Source organism: Mustela putorius, unplaced genomic scaffold (genome assembly GCF_011764305.1).
Source record: "Mustela putorius furo isolate JIRA1106 unplaced genomic scaffold, ASM1176430v1.1 tig00000228_pilon_pilon_pilon, whole genome shotgun sequence".
NCBI lineage: Eukaryota > Metazoa > Chordata > Mammalia > Carnivora > Mustelidae > Mustela > Mustela putorius.
In genome coordinates, this window is record NW_025421322.1 from 10,955,672 (window position 1) to 10,976,935 (window position 21,264).

At 34.3% G+C, this 21,264-nt stretch overlaps 1 protein-coding gene across 3 annotated transcripts in view; it reads right to left on the bottom strand.

Annotated features, from left to right (window-relative positions):
* The window catches only part of ANGPT1 (angiopoietin 1), a 246,668-nt gene that overhangs the window by 65,913 nt on the left and 159,491 nt on the right, over positions 1–21,264 (bottom strand). For 2 of the 3 annotated variants that reach the window (XM_004771315.3, XM_013045207.2), the window contains exon 4: positions 11,900–12,132. In XM_004771315.3, coding sequence (XP_004771372.1) covers positions 11,900–12,132 — 233 coding nt within the window. The remainder of the gene's footprint in view (positions 1–11,899; positions 12,133–21,264) is intronic. The other variant, XM_004771316.3, reaches the window with a different exon arrangement.

The window sequence follows — 21,264 nt, forward strand, 5'->3', positions numbered from 1 at the left end:
TGTGACCATAGTTTATACATGATACTTAAAATATTAACTACCCATTATCTTCTTGGTGGAACTATAATAATTATGATCATAATAAAATCAATTGGCACAGTCAGCATTAGAAATTAGCACACTTACCATGTGTTCAACTCAGAATTTTGTGAGCCAAGTATGTTATATATGCCTTGTTTCATATAGTCCTCACAAATACCTTATGAAATATTGTTATCAATATATTGTATATATGAGGAATTGGAGGTTCGGAGATGCTTTCTAACTTCACCAAAATGTCTAAGTGCTGGAACTCTTTTGCCTATAAAGCCAAGAATCTTAACTATTTCTTACTGGTCCCTGGAGTGAAGTCAAATCCAAACAGGACTCCAATGACTCATCTGTCACAGAGTCCCCAGCAATACTTATCTCAGATGACAAGGTCATACCCAGGGTCTTGGGTGAATCAGGACAGGTCTTAATTCAGAATGGTTACGACCTCATCTTTCAGAAGCAGGAAGTATTGGAAGAGTGACAGGGGTTAGAAAAGATAAAGAAGAAAAATGTTGAGGATAGATGAGAGCCACAGACAGCAGAATTATCTGAGGTGGGAACTCTCAGCAGAAATGTGGAGCACTGGTGGCCTGCAACTTCAAAAGCTAACAGAGCATTAGGAAATAAGAGATGTCTGAGCAGCTATATTGGATTTCTTACTGAATACATCCTAAATATCATGCTGACCAAAATTTGTCCTCATTAATCATGGGTAATATTCTCACAAGCCTAATTATTTGACATCCCAGCCTCTGGACTATATGCTGAAGCTACAAGTTTAGAGGAAGTGCTGGTGGGAGTAGGGGGGGTGAACATATGTGTGGGTATTTGCGTGGAAGTGTGTGTGTGTGTGTGTGTGTGTGTGTGTGTGGGTTCACCTTTAGAATGGGCATGAAGACAACAACAACAACAAAATGATAATCAAAAGGTTTTTTTGTGTGTGTGAGGAGGAGACAGTAATCTTAGAAGTAGACAAAAATAAGAAATGAGAACAGTTGGGGCAGATATAAGGGATAAATCATATATTTTTTCAAAGGCATTGTAGTATTCTGATGCAAATTAAGTCATGTTGAGGATAGTGAATTAAAGTATTACAAAAAGCTTCAATTTTATTTAATCTTCCTTTCTGGAAAAGAAGATAAAAACAATGCAGAAAACATACTATCTCAGTATTTTTAAATTTTCTTAACATTTTACTATTTAAAGAGATACATTTTAATTATCTGGAGAATATATGACCCATATATATAATTTAAGGAGTATACACTTTTAGTAATAGTGAGACGTATGTATAAGGTACATAAACTGTTAAATCTATGTGCACGTGCAACAAACCCCATTAGTAGATTACTAATTTTAAGCTATTTTTTTAAGTGTAGCATAATGAAACATCATGTAATTTTACATAACTCCACTTTAGTTTGATTAGTGTATTCAAATAAAATTTCCAGTGCTCCTCTAAGGTGAAATGACTCATATATATAACTGAATGTATATTTAATACCTATTACACTTAAAGCAACAAAGGATGCCAAAAAAGAATTGAAAGTTGAAAATGGATTTACAGGGACACCTGGGTGGCTCAGTGGGTTAAGCCGCTGCCTTCGGCTCAGGTCATGATCTCAGGGTCCTGGGATCGAGTCCCACATCGGGCTCTCTGCTCGGCGGGGAGCCTGCTTCCTTCTTTCTCTCTCTCTCTCTATCTCTCTGCCAACCTCTCTACCTACCTGTAATCTCACTCTGTCAAATAAATAAATAAATAAAATCTTTAAAAAAAAAAAAAAAAAAAAAAAAGAAAATGGATTTACATATAACCTTTGTTTAATCAAGTAATACTCATTTTTCACAAAATTTATTTTCGTGTTTTCCTTTTGGACACCCTGATGGGCAGTTATGAGTGTTACATGACCCTTGCCATTTGTTCAGAAGGTCATTTCATTAACAAAAATATTTCAGGTGTTTCATGTGTGTTAATTTCCCATGTAATATGTTTTGGCCTGACTGGAATATATTGATTTTGAACAAAAGATTTCCCATGTTTGTGGGAAAGCTCAAAAGGTATATTTTGTGCTTTGTTGTAAGTAGACAAATAATTGATTTCAGCAAAAGCCATTAAAAATGAAATGAAAGTCCTTGGGCAATGATATAAATGGAAAGCTGTTGCCAGATGCTTTTCAAAACTGACCAAAAAACCCAAAAAACAAACCAAAAAACCCTCAAACTCCCAAAAGCCCCCAACCAAAACCAAAACATTCATTTTGAAGTTTTAAATAAATAAAGCCTGTCACCATAGGTATGTCACTTTGATTCTTAATCTTGTGGTAAAATATGTGGTAAAAATTTTGAAGAATAACACTTGATTATTATGCTGAGGTTCATCTGAACTTGGCGATTTCCTAGTCATTAGAAGTGATACAAAATGGACATCCCTGCCGTGTTCCTGACCTTAGCGGAAAAGCTTTCAGTTTTTCTCCATTGAGAATGATATTTGCAGTGGGTTTTTCATAGATGGCTTTGATGATATTGAGGTATGTGCCCTCTATCCCTACACTTTGAAGAGTTTTGATCAGGAAGGGATGTTGTACTTTGTCAAATGCTTTTTCAGCATCTATTGAGAGTATCATATGGTTCTTGTTCTTTCTTTTATTGATGTGTTGTATCACATTGACTGATTTGCGGATGTTGAACCAACCTTGCAGCCCTGGAATAAATCCCACTTGGTCGTGGTGAATAATCTTTTTAATGTACTGTTGAATCCTATTGGCTAGTATTTTGTTGAGTATTTTCGCATCTGTGTTCATCAAGGATATCGGCACATGCACCCGAATGTTTATAGCAGCAATGTCCACAATAGCCAAACTATGGAAAGAACCTAGATGTCCATCAACAGATGAATGGATCAAGAAGATGTGGTATATATACACAATGGAATACTATGCAGCCATCAAAAGAAATGAAATCTTGCCATTTGCAACAACATGGATGGAACTAGAGCGTATCATGCTTAGCGAAATAAGTCAAGCAGAGAAAGACAACTATCATATGATCTCCCTGATATGAGGAAGTGCTGATGCAACATGGAGGTTTAAGTGGGTAGAAGAAGAATAAATGAAACAAGATGGGATTGGGATTGGGAGGGAGACAAACCATAAGTGACTCTTAATCTCACAAAACAAACTGAGGGTTGCCGGGGGGAGGGGGTTTGGGAGAAGGGGGTGGGATTATGGACATTGGGGAGGGTATGTGATTTGGTGAGTGCTGTGAAGTGTGTAAACCTGGTGATTCACAGACCTGTACCCCTGGGGATAAAAATATATGTTTATAAAAAATAAAAAATTAATTAAAATCTTAAAAAAAAAAAAGAAGTGATACAAAATGAAGAGAAGAGATGGAATGATTGATGAGTCATAAAATGTATGGATTTGTCTAGGACACCAGACAAACTCTAAGGTGTGCGGTAGTTTTATGTTAAACAGCCTGGGACTAGAACTCAGATGCCCTTGATTCCTATTCCTGCTAGACCATCAGGCCTTGCCCTCTAGATGGCATATGTCATAGTTGTTCCAAGATGCTGATTAGGTGACATCTCAGTCTAGGTCTTAGCTTTAGGGTGATGAGCTGGAGAATTAATTATGGCCAAGATTTACCACTTGTCTCCTCTGAGGACACAACAATGCAGGTGGTCATCCAGATTTCACTCTTGAATTAGATGTTTCATAGAAGTTTTTTGTGCATTTGTAAGTATGTGTACATGAGGCCAAAACAACTGGTCAAACTTCCTTTAGAACCAAATCTCCACTTAAAATTAAACCCAAAGTTCAAATTCACTACTTTAAAGGAACTCATGTGGCTATGAAAACAGAATGTTCTTACCTAAAAATAATTATGGATATATGCAAAGACACAATAGAAAAATGCAATTAAAAGAGGTATGGCTTAAATGGTATTTCATTTAATAATTTAATTTCATCATAAATTCATTAAAAAGGTAACTTGTTCTTAGTAGATCACATCTTAATGTGATTCCTTACTGGAGCTGGTCCCACTCAGAATGTGAACATCTAAGCCAATGGTAGGTTGAGATTCCAGTGTCTTTAGTTATGATGTTGATACTCTTTAATTGAAAATAAATGGTGATTCCTAATAGAAAACTAAAAATGTTTTTTATCGGGACGCCTGGGTGGCTCAGTTGGTTAAGCAGCTGCCTTCGGCTCGGTCGTGATCCCAGTGTCCTGGGATCGAGTCCCACATCGGGCTCCTTGCTCAGCAGGGAGCCTGCTTCTCCCTCTGCCTCTGCTGCCACTCTATCTGCCTGTGCTCACTCTCTCCCCCCCCCTCTCTAATAAATAAATAAAATCTTAAAAAAAATGTTTTTTATCAATAGTTTTAAAGGTTCTTTATAATCAACTTTGAGAAAAATGTTAAAAATCAGTATTATTATATGTATTTAAGCCTAACTGTATGATTATAAAATTTCTCAGGTTTTGTTTCATTTTTCTCCCAAAAAGTAGAAGACATTTCATGAGGGTTTATGGTTGATGTGATGCATAAATAATTGAATAAGATTAATGAAATGTGTTTTTTTTCTTACTTTCCCTTCAAGGAATTAGAGGTGTCATTTGAACTCAGTGTAAAGTAGCAGAGCTTATCTGTAAGTAATCAGTGTTTCATTATGTCCTTGGACTTAGAAAATATATCTTCAGTTCAACTTGAGTGTGGATGTGTCTAGGAAATGACTTAATTGAAATTGTATTAAAAATATTTTGTGCTTCTTTGCTTTAACCAACCAGACCATGAAAGCACAAGAGAAAAAGAAATGGAATTTGCTCACAGAAATGCAACCCTTTTTCTTTCTTTTTTTTCTTTTTTGTTCTTTTTTTTTTTTTTTTTTTTTTTTGCGGCCTTTCACCTGGTAACTTCCAGGCCCAGCTAGAAGCAGGAGATATCCCTTTTCAGATAGTTTAGTTTCCTAAACTGAAACTCAAATTCCAAAAGAGATTAACCACAAAGTTTCAAATCTCCCAAAAGATGTGGCTTAGAAATAATTCATGGGAGAGGTTAAAGGCTATACTATTTCTTATTTTGTTATCATTAGTTTGGCTATCTGCTATTCACACAATTTTTTTAGAGAAATTATAACTTTTCAAAAGGCAGATAACATGCTCCATCAAAAAGAAGAAATATACCATTTCCAAAAATAAACAGTCACTTTCCCCTAAAAAAACCATTGGGTTTTATGAAAGGAAGTGCTAGAAAGTGTGGTTCGTTTTAAGGAAATTGTAAATGTTTGACATATAATTTTCTGTCAAGATAAAGCATTTCCCTCATTAAATGGGAACAAGTGCTCACTGTACTGTGCAGCAGATGACTTCCTGTATTTTTCTTTCTCTTTCTACCTAATGTTAAATTGTGCATTACAAGTAGTCAACGAAAACCCAAATATTTTACTCAGTCAATGAAAATGATATATTCTATTTTTATCAATGTTTATATAAGTGACATTCAAAAAGTTTTAATTTCCTCCCATTGCTTGTGATGTTTTTAGAATCATTCTTAACTCAAGGGACTTCCAGGAGTTCAAACTATCTCATCCCTTGACTGAATGATTTACTTCACAAACTCAATAGACACTGCACGGGAGGTAAATTCCTTTCAGATGGTAGAATTATTCTGAGAACAGAACCAAATGTCTCCTCAGCACTGGGAAAGAAACAAATGCCTCATTTCCCCTTTTCAGAAGGCCAGAGGACTGAAAATAATGATCAGAAGTTCCATACCACTGCCATCAGCCCCTGGGAAAGACATTTTCAACCAAATAATTTAGATCACTTAAAAATTTATATTATCAGTCATTACATTTTTCCGATGATGTAAAAGAAGTTTTCTCTTTCTTTTTTCCTTCCTCCCTCCCTCCCTTCCTCTCTCTCTCTCTTTCTCTCTTTTTTTTTTCCTTTCTGCTTATTGCCATGGAGATTAGATGTTTCATAGAAGTTTTTTCTCTATGCTGTAACACTTCTTACTACTGGTTTTTCCTCCTAATTCTGTTTTGTTTCCAGTCTCCTTTAAACTATCCCATAAAGAACTCTCAATTTTCTTTCTTGGATTTTACATTCTTATTATTTTTAAATGGGTTCATAATCTTAGTATGTAAATTCTCTGAAATTGCACATAAACCTGTGCCTGAGTGTTTGCACTAAGCGAGAAGGAAAGGTAGGCTAGTTTTTATCAGATTCTCAAATAGATAACCCCCAATCGCTGAGTCACTGCTTTATATGCACTTCCAATTCATTTCATTTGCTCCTGGATTTACCACTTGTCTCCTCTGAGGACACAACAATGCACGTGGTCCTCCAGATTTCACTCTTGAATTACAAATTCCTATTTCTCTGACTTCCAGATTTGAATTTTCCCATTGTCACCTCAATCAATATGCCCCAAACTACTCATTATCTTTCCCACTTAAACCTGATTAATTTTAAATGTTGGTGATTTTAAGTAATGTCATCAATATCCCCTCAGTTACTGAATCCAGAAAATTAAGAGTTATATTTGACTCACTTTCTAATAGGTCATTATTTCTTGTTGATTTTAATTCTCTTAGTTCATGAAATTTCCCTGTATCTGCCTTTTTATTTATCCCTCTTTGGTCCCAACCTCATTATTTCTCTCCTAGGAGATCCTTTCGAGAATCAGATGAAAACCACCACCAACTCTACCTTCCCTCCCCATCATAGTACAGTGGATAATGTACAGACTCCAGAATCAGATTCTGGGTTCAAATCTCACCTTGCTCATTTGCTAGCAGTGTGGTATTTGCAAATGATTTACTTCTCTATGCTTAGTTTCCTTCTCTGTCACAGGAAGCTAATGAGAGCACCCAGCTTACAGAGTTGTTATTAGAACTGAATGAGTTAATATGTGCAAAGGGCTCAGAAGACTGGCTTTTTACTCTCAAGTATTTGCTAATATTTAAATAATAATGGCAAAACACCCATCTGGTCCCTCTGCTTCCAAGCTTATCAAATTTCCAGTACATTCTTTCTACATTGTGACTGGGGCAATTTTTTCCTAAAATGCAAATGTCGGTATGGTCCTCATACATTGACAGGACGCCTTACTGTTTGCTTTCAGATAAAAATGCAACTTCCTTGGTCTCCTTCAGTTTACCTCTCTAACTCCATCTTTTACGGTTCTCCTGGTTTTAATTCTGAGACTTAGGCTATGCATTTAGGTATATCCCACGCCCTGCCATGACTCCTGGCAAATATACATATTCTCTGAGCTGTCTGGAGTATCCTCCACTTTCTTCATTTTGAAGGCTTAGCCATTATTATCCCATTAGAAGCATCCTGTCTATGTTTTAATTATGGATCAACTTTTATCAGCTATGTATAACCTTGGGCAAATTACTCAAGTTCTCTGTAGAATTTATAAAATGGGACTAGCCATAGTATTTACCTCATATTGTTATTGTTGGGACTAAGTTAATACACATAAAGCTTAAACAATGCCTGAATTATAGCAAGCATTCAACAAAATCCTTAAGAGGATGGCAGATGATGTATTTTGCCCTCATCCTGTCCCTGCCATTCTTTTAATATTTGTCTTCTGTATTTTACTAGTGCCCTGGCATCTTAGCCTCACATGTAGCAAAATACAAAATATGAAATATAATTGTGTATTTATCTGTCTCTCTGCCCACCAAGTTCCAGTTTCCTTGAAGCTACAAACTAATATACAACTTCTCTCTCTACCCAGTGGCCTGAACTCCATCTGCTATATTACCAGAACTCAAGAAATATTTATTAAATAAAAATGGATGAATATTCTTATCCCCCAGAAGAGAATATGAAACAGAACAGTTGTTGTATAACTATTTTTGAATGAATGGATAAATTTATTAGTCATACCTTGGTATAGCAGAAGTATGTTCCAAGGTGATTTAGACAGTAAGAAAACCAGCCTATGGTAGAGAGTGGAAGCTAAATATTATTGTGTTTCTTCTTTTTTAATGCTTTGTTACTAATTAAATTCTTGATCACATAATATGATGTTTGCCTCATGTGTGTTCAATGTATGTGGTGATGGCTTCATCGCCTCTGAACATAAAGATGACTGGTGAATGTCTGATGGTCACAGTACCTGATTATCCTTCTTGGAAGAATTCCATGCCTTGTATCCATGCCATTATCAATATAAACTATTTAATTCCAGCAATAATTGTAAATTGCCATAAAAATGAAGCAAACAGCTAAATTTTGACACTATGATAACATTGAGGGCAATATTTTTTTAGTGGGTAATGTTTCTAAGAATAAGTGTGGCCAAATATTTGCAGACAAAGGTTAGACCAAAAAATTGTGTTACCCAGAAGCCTCACAAAATGGATGCAATTCAGTTTGAAATGATTATTTGTCTAAAACACCACTACTTCCTGTTTGGAAAAGAGGACAGGTTGGTCAATTATTTAGAAAGTGTGTTTATTAAAAATTGTACTTAGCTTTAAATATATCTTATGACATTAGATATTTTAGTAGGAAAAGTTCTGTGAAACTAAACAGAAATAATCCCTACATGCAAAGATGGTTTACAATTCCTGGACCAAACACACGTTAGAGAAAGGATAAATTTCCAGCTAACACTTGTGGGAATTCTTTTATCATGTAACATTAGTAAGTTATAAACACTTTAGAAGGCATAAAAGTAAATTAACTACAATTTTTTCAGCATTTACTATGGTAGGCACTGATGCTATATGTTTTATAAAAACTTCTTTTAATTTACTACAAACTCATCAGGCATGTATTATGATCCCACTTTAGATAAGAAAACTGAGGCTAAAAGAAACTGCTTGGATGATTGTCCACAATTAAACACTCTTGAGCCTTGTCTTCAGACACTTTCCATGAAAGAAAGTTTGCTTATAGAAAACACTTAATAAATTTGTGTTTAATTGAAACTAGTCACTTGGAGGAGAAAGAAGGAACTAGAGTTTAACGAGTCAATTATGTCATGTGTTGCTTGCTTTTATAGGCAGTACCTAATTTAATCCTTTCCCTGTCACTGAGAAGTAGACACAATTATCCTGACTTTATAAAATGATGAAACAGCTTCATAAAGGTTAAATTATATTGCTGGTAACAGAGAAAACTCACTAAAAAATCTTTTCTCTTTGTAGTGTTACTTTGTAGTGTTACATTCAGACTGTCTCCGTAAGTGATTGGGTCAAGTTGGAAATGGTGGATGCTTAATGTTAAATTAAATTAAACATTAAACAATTAAACATTTTTGGCTTTTGTATTGTAACATAGCTCATGAAGATTTTGGAAAATATTTTAGAAGATTACTCTTGGAGTTCTTAAAATACATATTTAAAAAAAAAACTGATGCACTTATTGTGGTATATTGATTTTAGGCATCTTTGCATAAATTTAAATATAAGAGATATTTGCATAAACCTCTTGATCAATAATAAATCCATTTAATAAATGAGTTTTAGTCACAAAAGTAGGAAAATGTTTTACTTATATGTTTTAGAATTAGGATGAAATAAGTTCATTTTAGTAACTGATTTTAAGCCATATTATGGTATGAGTTATTTAAAATTTCAAATTCACCATAACTAAAGACTATGACACCAGTGAAAATGAAGATATGCAGAGAATTAAAATCTTGATGGAAACCTTAGTAAGAGGAATTTTCTATTCTTGTGTCTTTTGTGAGTCCTTAAGTGATCAAATATTTGGTCAGAATAATAACTATAGAATTAAAGAAAACAACAATTCACAAGAAGCAAATAAAACCTATGGTTATGAGAGCACGGAACCCACTGGAAAATGGGGTAATAGACTTAACATGATGATCACAAGTCCTGCAATTAAATCAGAATTTATTTTAGGATTGTATCATTAAAAAGAAATATCAAGAGGCCTGAAGTATTAGACAATTTGTCTCTCTTATTTTTGTTTGTTTTGGATAGACTATATCACAAAAGAGACACAGTTACTTTTCACATACCCTGAGATGTTACTTATGGGTAGCATCTATCAGGTTCATAATTGTTCAATAAATGTTTCTTAAACAGATGTTTGGTTGCCTGCTATTGCACCCAAATTCCAAACCTAGCCAAGAATTTTCCTTTTGCAGTCACTCCCACCTCTGCCTCTAAAAGTTTATAGACATATTTATTGGACAAATATTCAGAGAAGAAGTGAAATTATGATAAGTAGGCAGACATATGAGCTCTGTGAGAATCACCAGGGCTTGATTTCTAACATCATGAAGGAAAAAAAAAGAAAAAAGAAATACTCAACTCCATGTGCTTTAAGTCTAAAGATGATAAGAAAAATGTGTTTTCAATGTTCCCCTAATGTATTCAGTTCAATATGAGAATAGATATGTCTCATATTAATACTTAATTTCTAAATACTCATGAGCTCCATTAAAATTCTCTGGCAAAATCATACCAAGCTTTCCTTCCAGTGGACTCTAACCCAAGGTTTTGGCAGGCGCTGACTGATTAGCAGGTTTTTTCCTTCCCAATCACATTTCGGAGCACACCCAAATGGAGCTCTGGGAACTTACTGTTTAAAAAATATTCTTTACAAAGTATATTAAGGACTTGTTTAGACTAAAGAAGATATAACTCAAGGTAATGGAGTGTAATAGAAAAATGTGAAATGTCTTTAAAACAAGATCACTTCGTATAGAATTATCATCTATACTCATATCTATACATGAAAGAATGGAATTGAGCTCATTTTTTATAGACTTCAAGTCCATTATTAAAGAAGCCTCTGTGGTATGTATATTGCATATGCACATGGAACCACCGCATGAATGGTCACATAAACCACAGCTTAGAGACAACCATAGCTTTCAGACGTAAATGGTGCTCTCTTTCACTCATCACAATTTATGTTCATTGCATCCTCACTCAGAGAAAGGTTGATTAGTGACCGGAACTACAGAAGACGCCTTTAAGCTCCAAACTTTGAAGAGCTCTCCAGAGGCTAGGGAGACAATCTACTTGAAGTGGACAAGTGTTTGCAGGGGCACTCATTCAATAATTGTTGGGTGGGAATGGGCAGATGGATAAATATCTTCTAAAGAGACAGGGACCTACAATATTTTCAGTGGTTAAGTGGCTCCAGATATTCTAGTCATGTTAAAAATTTGAATTTCCAACACCTGAAACTAATATAACACTGTATGTTATCTATACTAGAATTTTAAAAACATGTATTTTTCCACTGTCACCACGACAGTCCAGAATAAATATGTCTGGATGCCCTGGTTAGGTCCTCTCCACACAGGACTAAACATAAGTGATCTTTATAAAGACTTTTAATATCAAAGATTCTTTCTCCTTTATAATAGTTATTGGGAGCTTCTATATCTCCTTTTCTCTGTAACCAACTCTTCCTTCTCTCCCTCTACAAAAGAAATAATTAATATTAGTTTTAAAACAAGAATCTTACTGAAACTCTCCCAGGACTCTGAATTAATCTTTAACTGGTTAATTTCTGTCTTCTATATTAAAATGCCTAATATCATAACATCAAATATTTATCCATGACAGTATTGCAGGTTTTATCTAAGGCTACAAAGAGCAAGCAAGAGAGAAGAAACCAGAAAGTTCTTTTAGAAAGATATTGTGAATTCACAAATTCAAGCTTATGAATACATTCTCTGACATTAAAAACATGAGAAAACTGTGAGTACAAACTTCATGCAATGCCTCTAAGAATAAAGTTATTTTGCTGCTCTTATGCAACAATCAATACAATCTAGAAAGTAGTATTGAATATTTACTTTCTGCATGTTAAATAAAATATCTACTATGCCAAATTGAAGAAATTCTTACCACCTTCTTTAGTGCAAAGGTTGACAAGGTTGTGTACTGTATCCATCAGCTCCAACTGCTGCTTCTGAAGGACACTATTATTGTTAGTGGCCCTGTTCAATTGTTTCTCCAGCTCCTGGATTATATATGTTTGACGAGTAACCAAGATTTGAAGATTCTCTCTCTCTTCTTTTAAGGTGTCCAACTCTTCCTTGTGCTTTCCCTCCATTTCTAAGATTTTATGTTCTAATAAACTACAAGAAAATAAAGACAAGACTATTTAAAAAATGCTATACAGAAATATATGACTCAACTAGATCCTGAGTTCATTTAGAGTTAGAAATTTTAGTTAGTATGTTACAATGTAAATATATATTATGTCATGATTTCAGAATATATACATAACACACCCTAATATACATGTTATAATGTATATATTATACATTATATATTATAACATTATAATTATAATTTATATGATTATTTAATACATATATTAATATAGGAGTTACATATATAACATATCAAATAAAGAATAATTAGAACATTTGGTGTCAGAGTAATATTTATTTCCTAAACATAATTTTTTTTCATGGGGTACATTTCATATCCAAGGTAGCTGACTTGGACCCAAATAATTTGAGTCTGTAAAAGTTATAATATAACTTTCATTAAGGAAATAGGTCCAGTAAGAAACTGATAGCATAGTCCAGGAAAAATACAAACATAATATAAAGACTATTTTTTTTAAATGTATGTTGCATTCATTTGGGATTCTCAAAACATTAACAGTGATTAAATTTCACAATAGTTCTGTGGGGTCAGTTAATAGTATACTGAAGCATAACCCACAGGACCAAAAAGTAAGCTATGCAAAATCACAGAAAATTAGATTTCTTGGCATTTCTGATGGCTGATCTTGTATCATAACTATCGCTTACTTTGTCTCTCAACCTAAGTTTCAGAATGAGGCCTAACTGCACCACAAGCTTCCATATCAGTGCACAGATGGTTCTGCACAGGAAGACCACAGGCTGGTGGTGTGGTCTTACAAAAAGACATGGGATTTTGCTCAGGGTGATGTAATCTTCAGCTGAGAACCTTCCTTTTCTCACAACTCTTCAGAAGATACTCCCCTTGCATATTGCACATTAAAATTGATAGGGGATGCAGAAGCACTCTTGGATCCTAGCAACTGACTGTAAATAAAAAGTATTTACATTTTATAGAGTGTATAATATACTAAGATTCCTCAGAGGAAAGCCTGATTCAGTTTCCTCAATTCCATTTTCAGAAGGTTCAACCAGTCCTTAGTTTACAAGGTGTTATTCAAATGTAACATACCAGACTGGGCACTTAATTTACCTTGGAGAAATATAGCACTGAATCATCCCTTTAAGTTTGTCATGAGGGGACTCCAGGGAATATTTTAAATTTAATACTTAAATCATAAAATAGAGCATGTTAGAAGAGCCAAATTTTCCTATCTGACTTACTGGGGGACGAGCTGGAATATCTGATTGTCCTTTACACAGATTAAGAAGTGTGCAGAGAACCGCCCATGAGCATTCTGGATCTTTGCCAAGAAAGATCTGGCAAAGATCTTTGCCAAGAAAGATCTGTCCTCAAGAAAATGTGGCTCAGAATATGGCAAGAAAGTTGACTGTTGAACCACACCTGAAAAACACTGGGATGCTCCTATTCATGTTACCTTACTAATTTACAACACCTTGCGTGGCGTGTCCAGATTCCCATTTCTCATTTCCACTGAGACCTGTCAGGGGCAGCTCTGTGACTTGTACAAGATAACAGAAGCCATGCCTCTACTTTGGCTTGCTCTCACTCTGTGGGACACCAATAATGAAAGAAGACCTGCCCTGATTGTTAAGCAAGGTCAATTTGGATAGAACCTAGGTAGAGCGATTAGAGAAATTTGTGATGGCTATCTAATTTCTGAAGCCATCTTTTGGAAACGAAAATCTTAGGCATGGAAGTCAGAGTATGATAAGAGACAACATCTGTAAAGAGTAGGTGCGATTCACCATCTTTTAGTGTTTTCTTCTGTGTCAATAATTTCCTGCTGAAGTTAGAGGTTAAAAAATAAACAAAACAAACAGAAAAAGCCCTTCTCAGTTAAAAAGTTTATCCAACCACTGGTTAAATGATTAGTGCACTTGCTATGGAGTCAAAACAGGTTTTCTCTGTGTCTTGTAATTGTTGGCCTTTGGATCTGAGAACTAACCACAACTGATGCCTTAGCTCATTCTCAGTTTACTTTTTGATTTTTTTGTTTTTCCTCCTAATGATCAGATGTAAGATACCCATAAAATAAGTCAGTTAATTTACAAAAACACCTCTTTTAAATTCACAAGAGTTATAGTATACTTCCAAGAAAACTTAGAATTAACTGTTAAAATGATAATATTGTAAAGATCAAAATTAGGGTGAAATAGTCATATAATGCTGGACAGAAATCTGATTTATCAATTTGTTTCTACAAAAAGATGAGCACTGGCCTTTCAGTTTTCCTCATCACTAGGTAACATTCTGATTTAGAAAATACCATGCTATAGCTATAACTCATATTTATTACTTGCTAAGTGCCAATAGTGTTCTTAGCACAATGTAAAATATAAAATACCATTTCTACTTTAAGAATTTATTTTGAATGAACAACCTCAAATAAAACAATAGCAGCTTTAAGAAACTTTTGTTTCAGATATAATGCTATTTAAAAAAAAATATTTTAAACCAATGTTTTTCCACTTCTTTGATGTACTCCCTGTTCAAAAGGGTATATGCTTAAACACAGCTGCTACTGTGATGTCAATAAAGGGATTTTGCTTGTTTGCTTAGTTTAGTTTTCAGAATAATTTGGAAAGAGCTGAGAATTTAAAGATGATCAAAGAATTCCCTGATGTCAAGGGAAACACCTTGGTACTGGCTTACAGAAGAAAAGTCTGCATGTTCCGAGTAAAAGGAATATGCACTTAACATGATGAAAAGACCATTAATTTTCATAATTTACTGAACAACATTTAATGCACTGTGACCACCAGGTAACAAAAGAAATCCAAAGAGCCTATCATCTTAAAATAGATATTTATGCAAAGTAAAGAAGGGACTACCCACAGAATTAAAATCTGTCTTCTACATCACAGACACTTCGTAGGGTTTGGAATGTTAACATATATCCATTATATTAATCGTAACTTTTTAGACTTCTTCAGGCAAGACTGATCTCTTCTTGGCCCTTCCATTTTCTCCAAAATTGCTCATCCCTTACTTCCATCTTCTCTTCAAACTTGGCTTAAAAAAACAAGCAAACTATTCTCTTTCCTTAGATACTTCTCATCCATTGGTTATTATCTACTTGGGAAGTCAGACCTTCTTTCTCATTACTCTAAAATGGTTTGAATCAAAAACTTTCTTGCCAGAAAAAATGCAAATGTTATCTCCATTAATCACTTTGTTGCAATATGTCATCATAATTACATAGTCCTTTAAAGCCCTTATCTCCTTTGATTCTTAAAGCAATAGAGAGATACAGACTGAGTAGATATCACAAGCCTCACTTAATAAGAATCTAAGTATCTTGTCCAAAACTCATGCATTCATTGTGTCAGAACCAAGATAAAAAGCCATGTCTTCTAACTTGTTAGTCTAGAAATGTGCCCATGACAACCCAGTGCTATGAACACTAGCATGAGAGTCTTTCCTCTTTGATTTAGTGTAATATATCTTCTACTTTGTTCTTCCACCCATTTATATTCTGTCAGGAAGCAAGGAATCACTTTAACATCTCCTTAGTAATTGTTCTCCATCTGGTTATTCTGGGAGCTTATCTTTGGTAATATTTTAGCCTATTGATCTTTTACAGTTTGTCAAGCCAATTTTTTTTTTTTTAATCTGAATCGAGATTTTCTTAAGCACCACTCTGTCTTAACCCCTCTGGCATTAAATGTAATTTTATCCCATTTTGTCCTGAAGTCTTTCATTGGTTCTCTTACATTCTCCCTATCCAGATCAGTTGGGAGAAGCCACCTCAGCTAGATACAGAGACCTATAAGTAAATGCTGATCTAAAGGACAACATTACAGCTTCAGCATCCTAAAATTAGATAGACAAAGATAGTAGTTATATTTTCCCTTATGATGCCCTGCAGCAGTAAGTTTAGTTTAGACTTAAATACATAATCCAAAATGCGGATGCTGATTCCAAGCTCCAGTGCACTGTTTTCTAGAGTGCATTCCATATATTTTTTATCAGGTGTTCATGTATTTAGAGTCCCACTCTTAAGTTTTTGGGAAGCTGACATTAAATAACCAGTTTTTATCATGATGCATCTTTTAGGATTAGTGTACCATGGAACAACAATTTATAAAACTGTGTACCTAAATCTACACAAATGGAGTTAGAAATCTGAAGACAGAATTTCTCACAGGATTCCAAATACTTCCTGTTTCCCATCTTTCTGGAAACATTTTGAGAAGAGACATGCATAGAATTTTGGCACTTAACTTCTAGTTTGAGGCAGAGGTGCACTTTAATGAAGAATAAAATAAACAAAATAATCTAGGCCTTGAGCTTCAGTAAAAGGTTCTAATTGAGTATATACAAAACCTTATTTGAAGTTTTTGGTTGACTTCTTTCCCCATTTTCACAGTCTGCCTCCTCAAACATATCTTATTGGAAATATTTCAGATCATTGAACACATCTTGAAACTTTCACAGAAAAAGCTCTCCCTTTCAAATTGTTTCCCACAATAGAGTTCTTAACATAGCAGCCAATGAATTCACAGTGGTGACAGTTTCCTAAGCAATATGTGTGTAAAGATAGCCCTTAAACAAGGAAGAAGATGTTGAAAATATAGAAAGCTTCTCAATTTTATCTGTCTGAAACTGCTTACAGATGCTTCCATTTTTTAATTATTTTTAATATGTAAGGTGTCAACATGTGTTGCAGATATGGGTTTTAGGGCTTCATTTTTTCCCCCTTCAAACAAGGTTATAGTAACTTCGGGTTAAATTTATACTTTGATATTCTAATTTGAACACAGCAAATTTAAAATTTATAGCTAAATAGTTTTATGATTCAAATGTGGAGCAGAAGCATAGATTACTACAAGTAAACATTGGCAAATACTTTTTTTTAATAGTTTGGGGTAAATAAGAATAAACTAAGTATGCTATGGAAGCCAGAAAGAAAAAAAAATACACTTCAAAACATAAAAATGTAATACTTGTACAAAAAAGTTGCACCATAAATGGTAAACTACAGAAATGCATATCTGCAGCATATATGACATTGAAGAGTATATATGAGTTAATAAAACAAAGATAAACAATGTAATAGAAAGATGAGAAACACCCATGAATAGGCTAGTCACAGAAGAAGAAATGCAAACGGTCAACAAACACAAATAAGATGTACAACCTAACTTTTCAAGTAGACAACATTAATAAAATGGTTAGCAAGGTTTAGGGAAATTAGAAAGCCCATGGATACTTGGGGAGAAATATAAAATTTGGAGATAGTTTGTCAATATGTATGAAAACAAATAATCACATAAAAATTCTGATAAATTCTAAATTATAGTCTATCTAATCCTAGGAATGAGAGATATATGTATATAGTTATGTATAAAATATCCATGAAAAATTTTTATGAAACAGAAATAAACCCAAAATGTAATGAATAGTTATAATCTATACAATACACACACTACACAGATATATGTCTTAGTATATTCATAGAAAACGTCTGGAAGAATAAGCAACAAACTTTATCTGTTAATGATGATTCTCTGCGGGGGGTTGTGGTAATGGAGGAGTATGGCATTAAGAAGACTTTGTCCTACAGTTGTATATACTTTTATATACTTTAATGTTTAGATCAAGTTTGTGTTATTTTTTTATTAATCGGAGATGTGTTAGGTGATCATGAGTCTAGAATAGTCTGGGAAGATGCTACCTAGAAATTTTTAATTGGGCGGAATTGAATTGAATTCAATTGAATTGAATTGAAATTCAAAATGTGAACTGATAATCTTGGGAGTGATGCAGAGCACTTTTGGGGATACAGAATGGCAGTGTAAACACCATCTCTATTGTATTTATGTTAAGAACAATTAATATATTTATAATATTTCATGTAAACTATGCGGTTTGTGTTTTCCATTAAAAAATATGTTTCAGTTGTCTGTGTCTGTGTGTATACAGAGATAAATGACATTTGTTGGGATAGAGCTTCTGGGACATTTGCCAGTTCATCATTCATTCAACATTCAAAAAGCACTTAATACTATATATACAATGTGTAGAGAATTGTGCCTGGGAGCATGAAGACAAAGATAAATAAAACACAGTCTTTGTGTTCCAGAAGGTCACAGCCCAATAGTAGAGAAATAGATAAACACACACACACAAACACACATAAACATACACAGAACACTCAGAAGCACACACACATATTAGAATGTGATGGGATAAATAAAACAATGGGGGCAAAGACGTACAGTATTATCATTTGGTAATGACCAAATCTATTGGGCAGAGTCAGAGAAAGGTTCTTAGAGAGGTTAACATCTGCACTGAGTTTTGAAGGGTGAACAGGAGTTTGTCAGTTGAATAAAGAACTAGAGGGCCTTTCAGACAAGTCAAACATCAAATATGCCTGAAACAATGTCAAGTGTTCAGTGTGATACTAACAACTAGCACGATTAAACACTTGTTATGTGTGTTGGGCACTGTTCTCAGTGTTTTACATGCAGTAACTCAATTAATCCTCACATAAACTCCAGGCACTACTATTATCATCATCCCAGTTTTAGGAATTAGGAAACCAAATTACAGTGAGTTTAAGTAACTTGTCCAAAGTCGCAGAGCTGGTTACAGCAGGATAAGGGAAAAGTAAACCCTAGGCAGTCTGAACTCTAGGCAGAACTGAACATGAGTCAGAACTCATGTTCTTAGCTATCAGACTATACTTTCTAAAATATAAGAAGACTTGTATAAGTAAGGCTACCAAATTAGGATTATAATGATCACTGACTGTGTTCAATGCTTAAAAGACTTGAACTTTCTTGAGTTAGTTACAGAGAATCATTTGGGGATTAGGCAAATGCTGTCAAGAGATTGAAAAGTGGGGCTGAATTAGTGTTAGGGATCTAAACAAAAGTGAAAAAATACTTTGATTTGCATTTTAAAAAGAAGACTCTGGCAGAGCTCTGGATGATCAGTTTGAGAGACACAGGGTTCAAAGCACAGAGGTCACTGCAATGGCTGAGATAAGAATTAATGGGAGTTTGACCTAAGACATAGTGGAAATAAAATGAACAGGACAGATTGAGAAAGAATTTAGGAGATGGAACTGACAGCCTCAACGTCACTGTGAGTTGTGAGGAATCAGGGAAAGGAAAAAATAAGATTACCCTTGGATTTTTAGTTTGATTTGGAATTCTCTGTTTGACTTATTTCACTCAGCATAATCTTTTCCAGTCTAAAATCCTAAGATTAATGAAATTGAAATTTAAAAATGCTATATGCCATTAAATTTATTCTTAAAATACATGAGAAAAAAAAACGTTCTATTAAATCAGTCTGCAGGTATTCCATTTTCAAAGTATAGAAGAGAGTACTGTAAATTTAAAAACTTTTTAATTTATTCCTACTATACACAACTAACATAATATAGCCTAATCTAATGCTAGCAGGTAGCAGGATTTCACTTTAGTATTTTGTAAAGAACTTTTTAAGTGGAAAAGAAATTTAATTTAATGACTGTGACTTAACTTTTCATTTCTTTAGGCATCTTAAGTATTAAAAATCAATATTTCTATGATACCATTATAATAATTTTTTTGTAAGGTATAATTTAGTATCTTGAAATTACACAAATTTTGATCAGTTAAAATTAATTAACTTAATAACTTCCCATAAACTCCAGCTAGAAGATAGATGAGGCTTGTCAAAAAACCTCAGTGAGTTCCCAAGGTAAAATAAATAGTTTATATTTCCTACCCCAGTATTAGCAGGAATAAATAATGATCTATATAGGAACAGGCCAAAAACAACTGGCCGACCCCTTTCTTCAAACTTCTGTTTGTTTGTATTAAGAGGATAACTTGACAGCCACATCAATTAATCTTGAGGCTACATCACGCTGGAAAAATATTTTTATAATAATTAAGACAGAGAATCATTATGGACTAGAACCCTAATTTTGCCATAAACTAGCTTTTTAGTCATGGACGAGTAAACTCGAACTTTGTGAATTTCATTTTCTTTATACATGAAATAGGAATAAGAATAGATACTCTGCAGGAATGGTTGGAGGATTAGCAGTAATGTATGCAAGGCACCTGGCATACATGTTTACCTGGTATTAGGTAGGCAGGTAGCAGACAGTTTTGATAAAACTACATTGAAGTGGCCATCACATATGTAGTTTCACTTCCCTCTGAATGGCCTTACTGAAAATTTCCCTAATCTTCATGCTACATATTCAACCCAAGTGTCAGGAAAGCCCAAGTGTTCCATCTTTGTATATGTAAGATGCTCACTTCCCTTCCTGTATACCCTGTTGAGGCAGAAGAATTTCTTCTGGAGTATTTTTTTACCCCGCTATGCCCCCACCTTGGGAAATGCTGGGGTTAAGTCAGAGATGGGCAGGTGCCTTCATCAGTTCACCAAACTTTTAGATGAAAAGATTCAACTCAAGGGATTTGCATTATAACATCTTTCCCTGTCCTTCTCCTTTTTTTCTATTGTCTTGAGCTGACCTGGCAGGAAACATACTCAAAGAATCTAATAAAAGTTGACAATTACATGTTCCACTTTGTGATCCAAGTGCCTATGTGCAAGGGAAATATTAATGCTTCCCATTTCTTGAGATCTTGGTTGATAATTTCAGTTACGTGGGCCAAATACTGATCTTGTACTTCCAAATGCTCTTCCTTGAGATAAGAAATGAAACCATTTTGACATTAGGATAGTATCCAACAAAAGAAAAAAAAAGGAACAAAAAACATTTCCTAAAGAAAGCAAACTGGAAGCTTCTTGGAGTCACCCCCCACTAGATTGTTAGGAAAACAAACAGTAGAGTAAATGTTGCTAATCCTATTCTTGCTTTGTGCCTTTGGCCATTTAGGGGATAAAGAGGTGAATCTAATGAGGCCCAAAATCCTTTTTCAACCCTGCAAGTGATGCATTTAATTTGTCAGGATGTAAATCAGCAGGACCTCTCAGCATGACTGAGTATAATCCTGTCTATAAAATTCTGTCTATAATCCCACCCCCTTCCGTTTATAAAAAATAAAAATTAAAATTCTGTCTATAAAATATTCCTCCTTGTTCTGCCAAAGAAGTGGTGGACCCTACTAAGG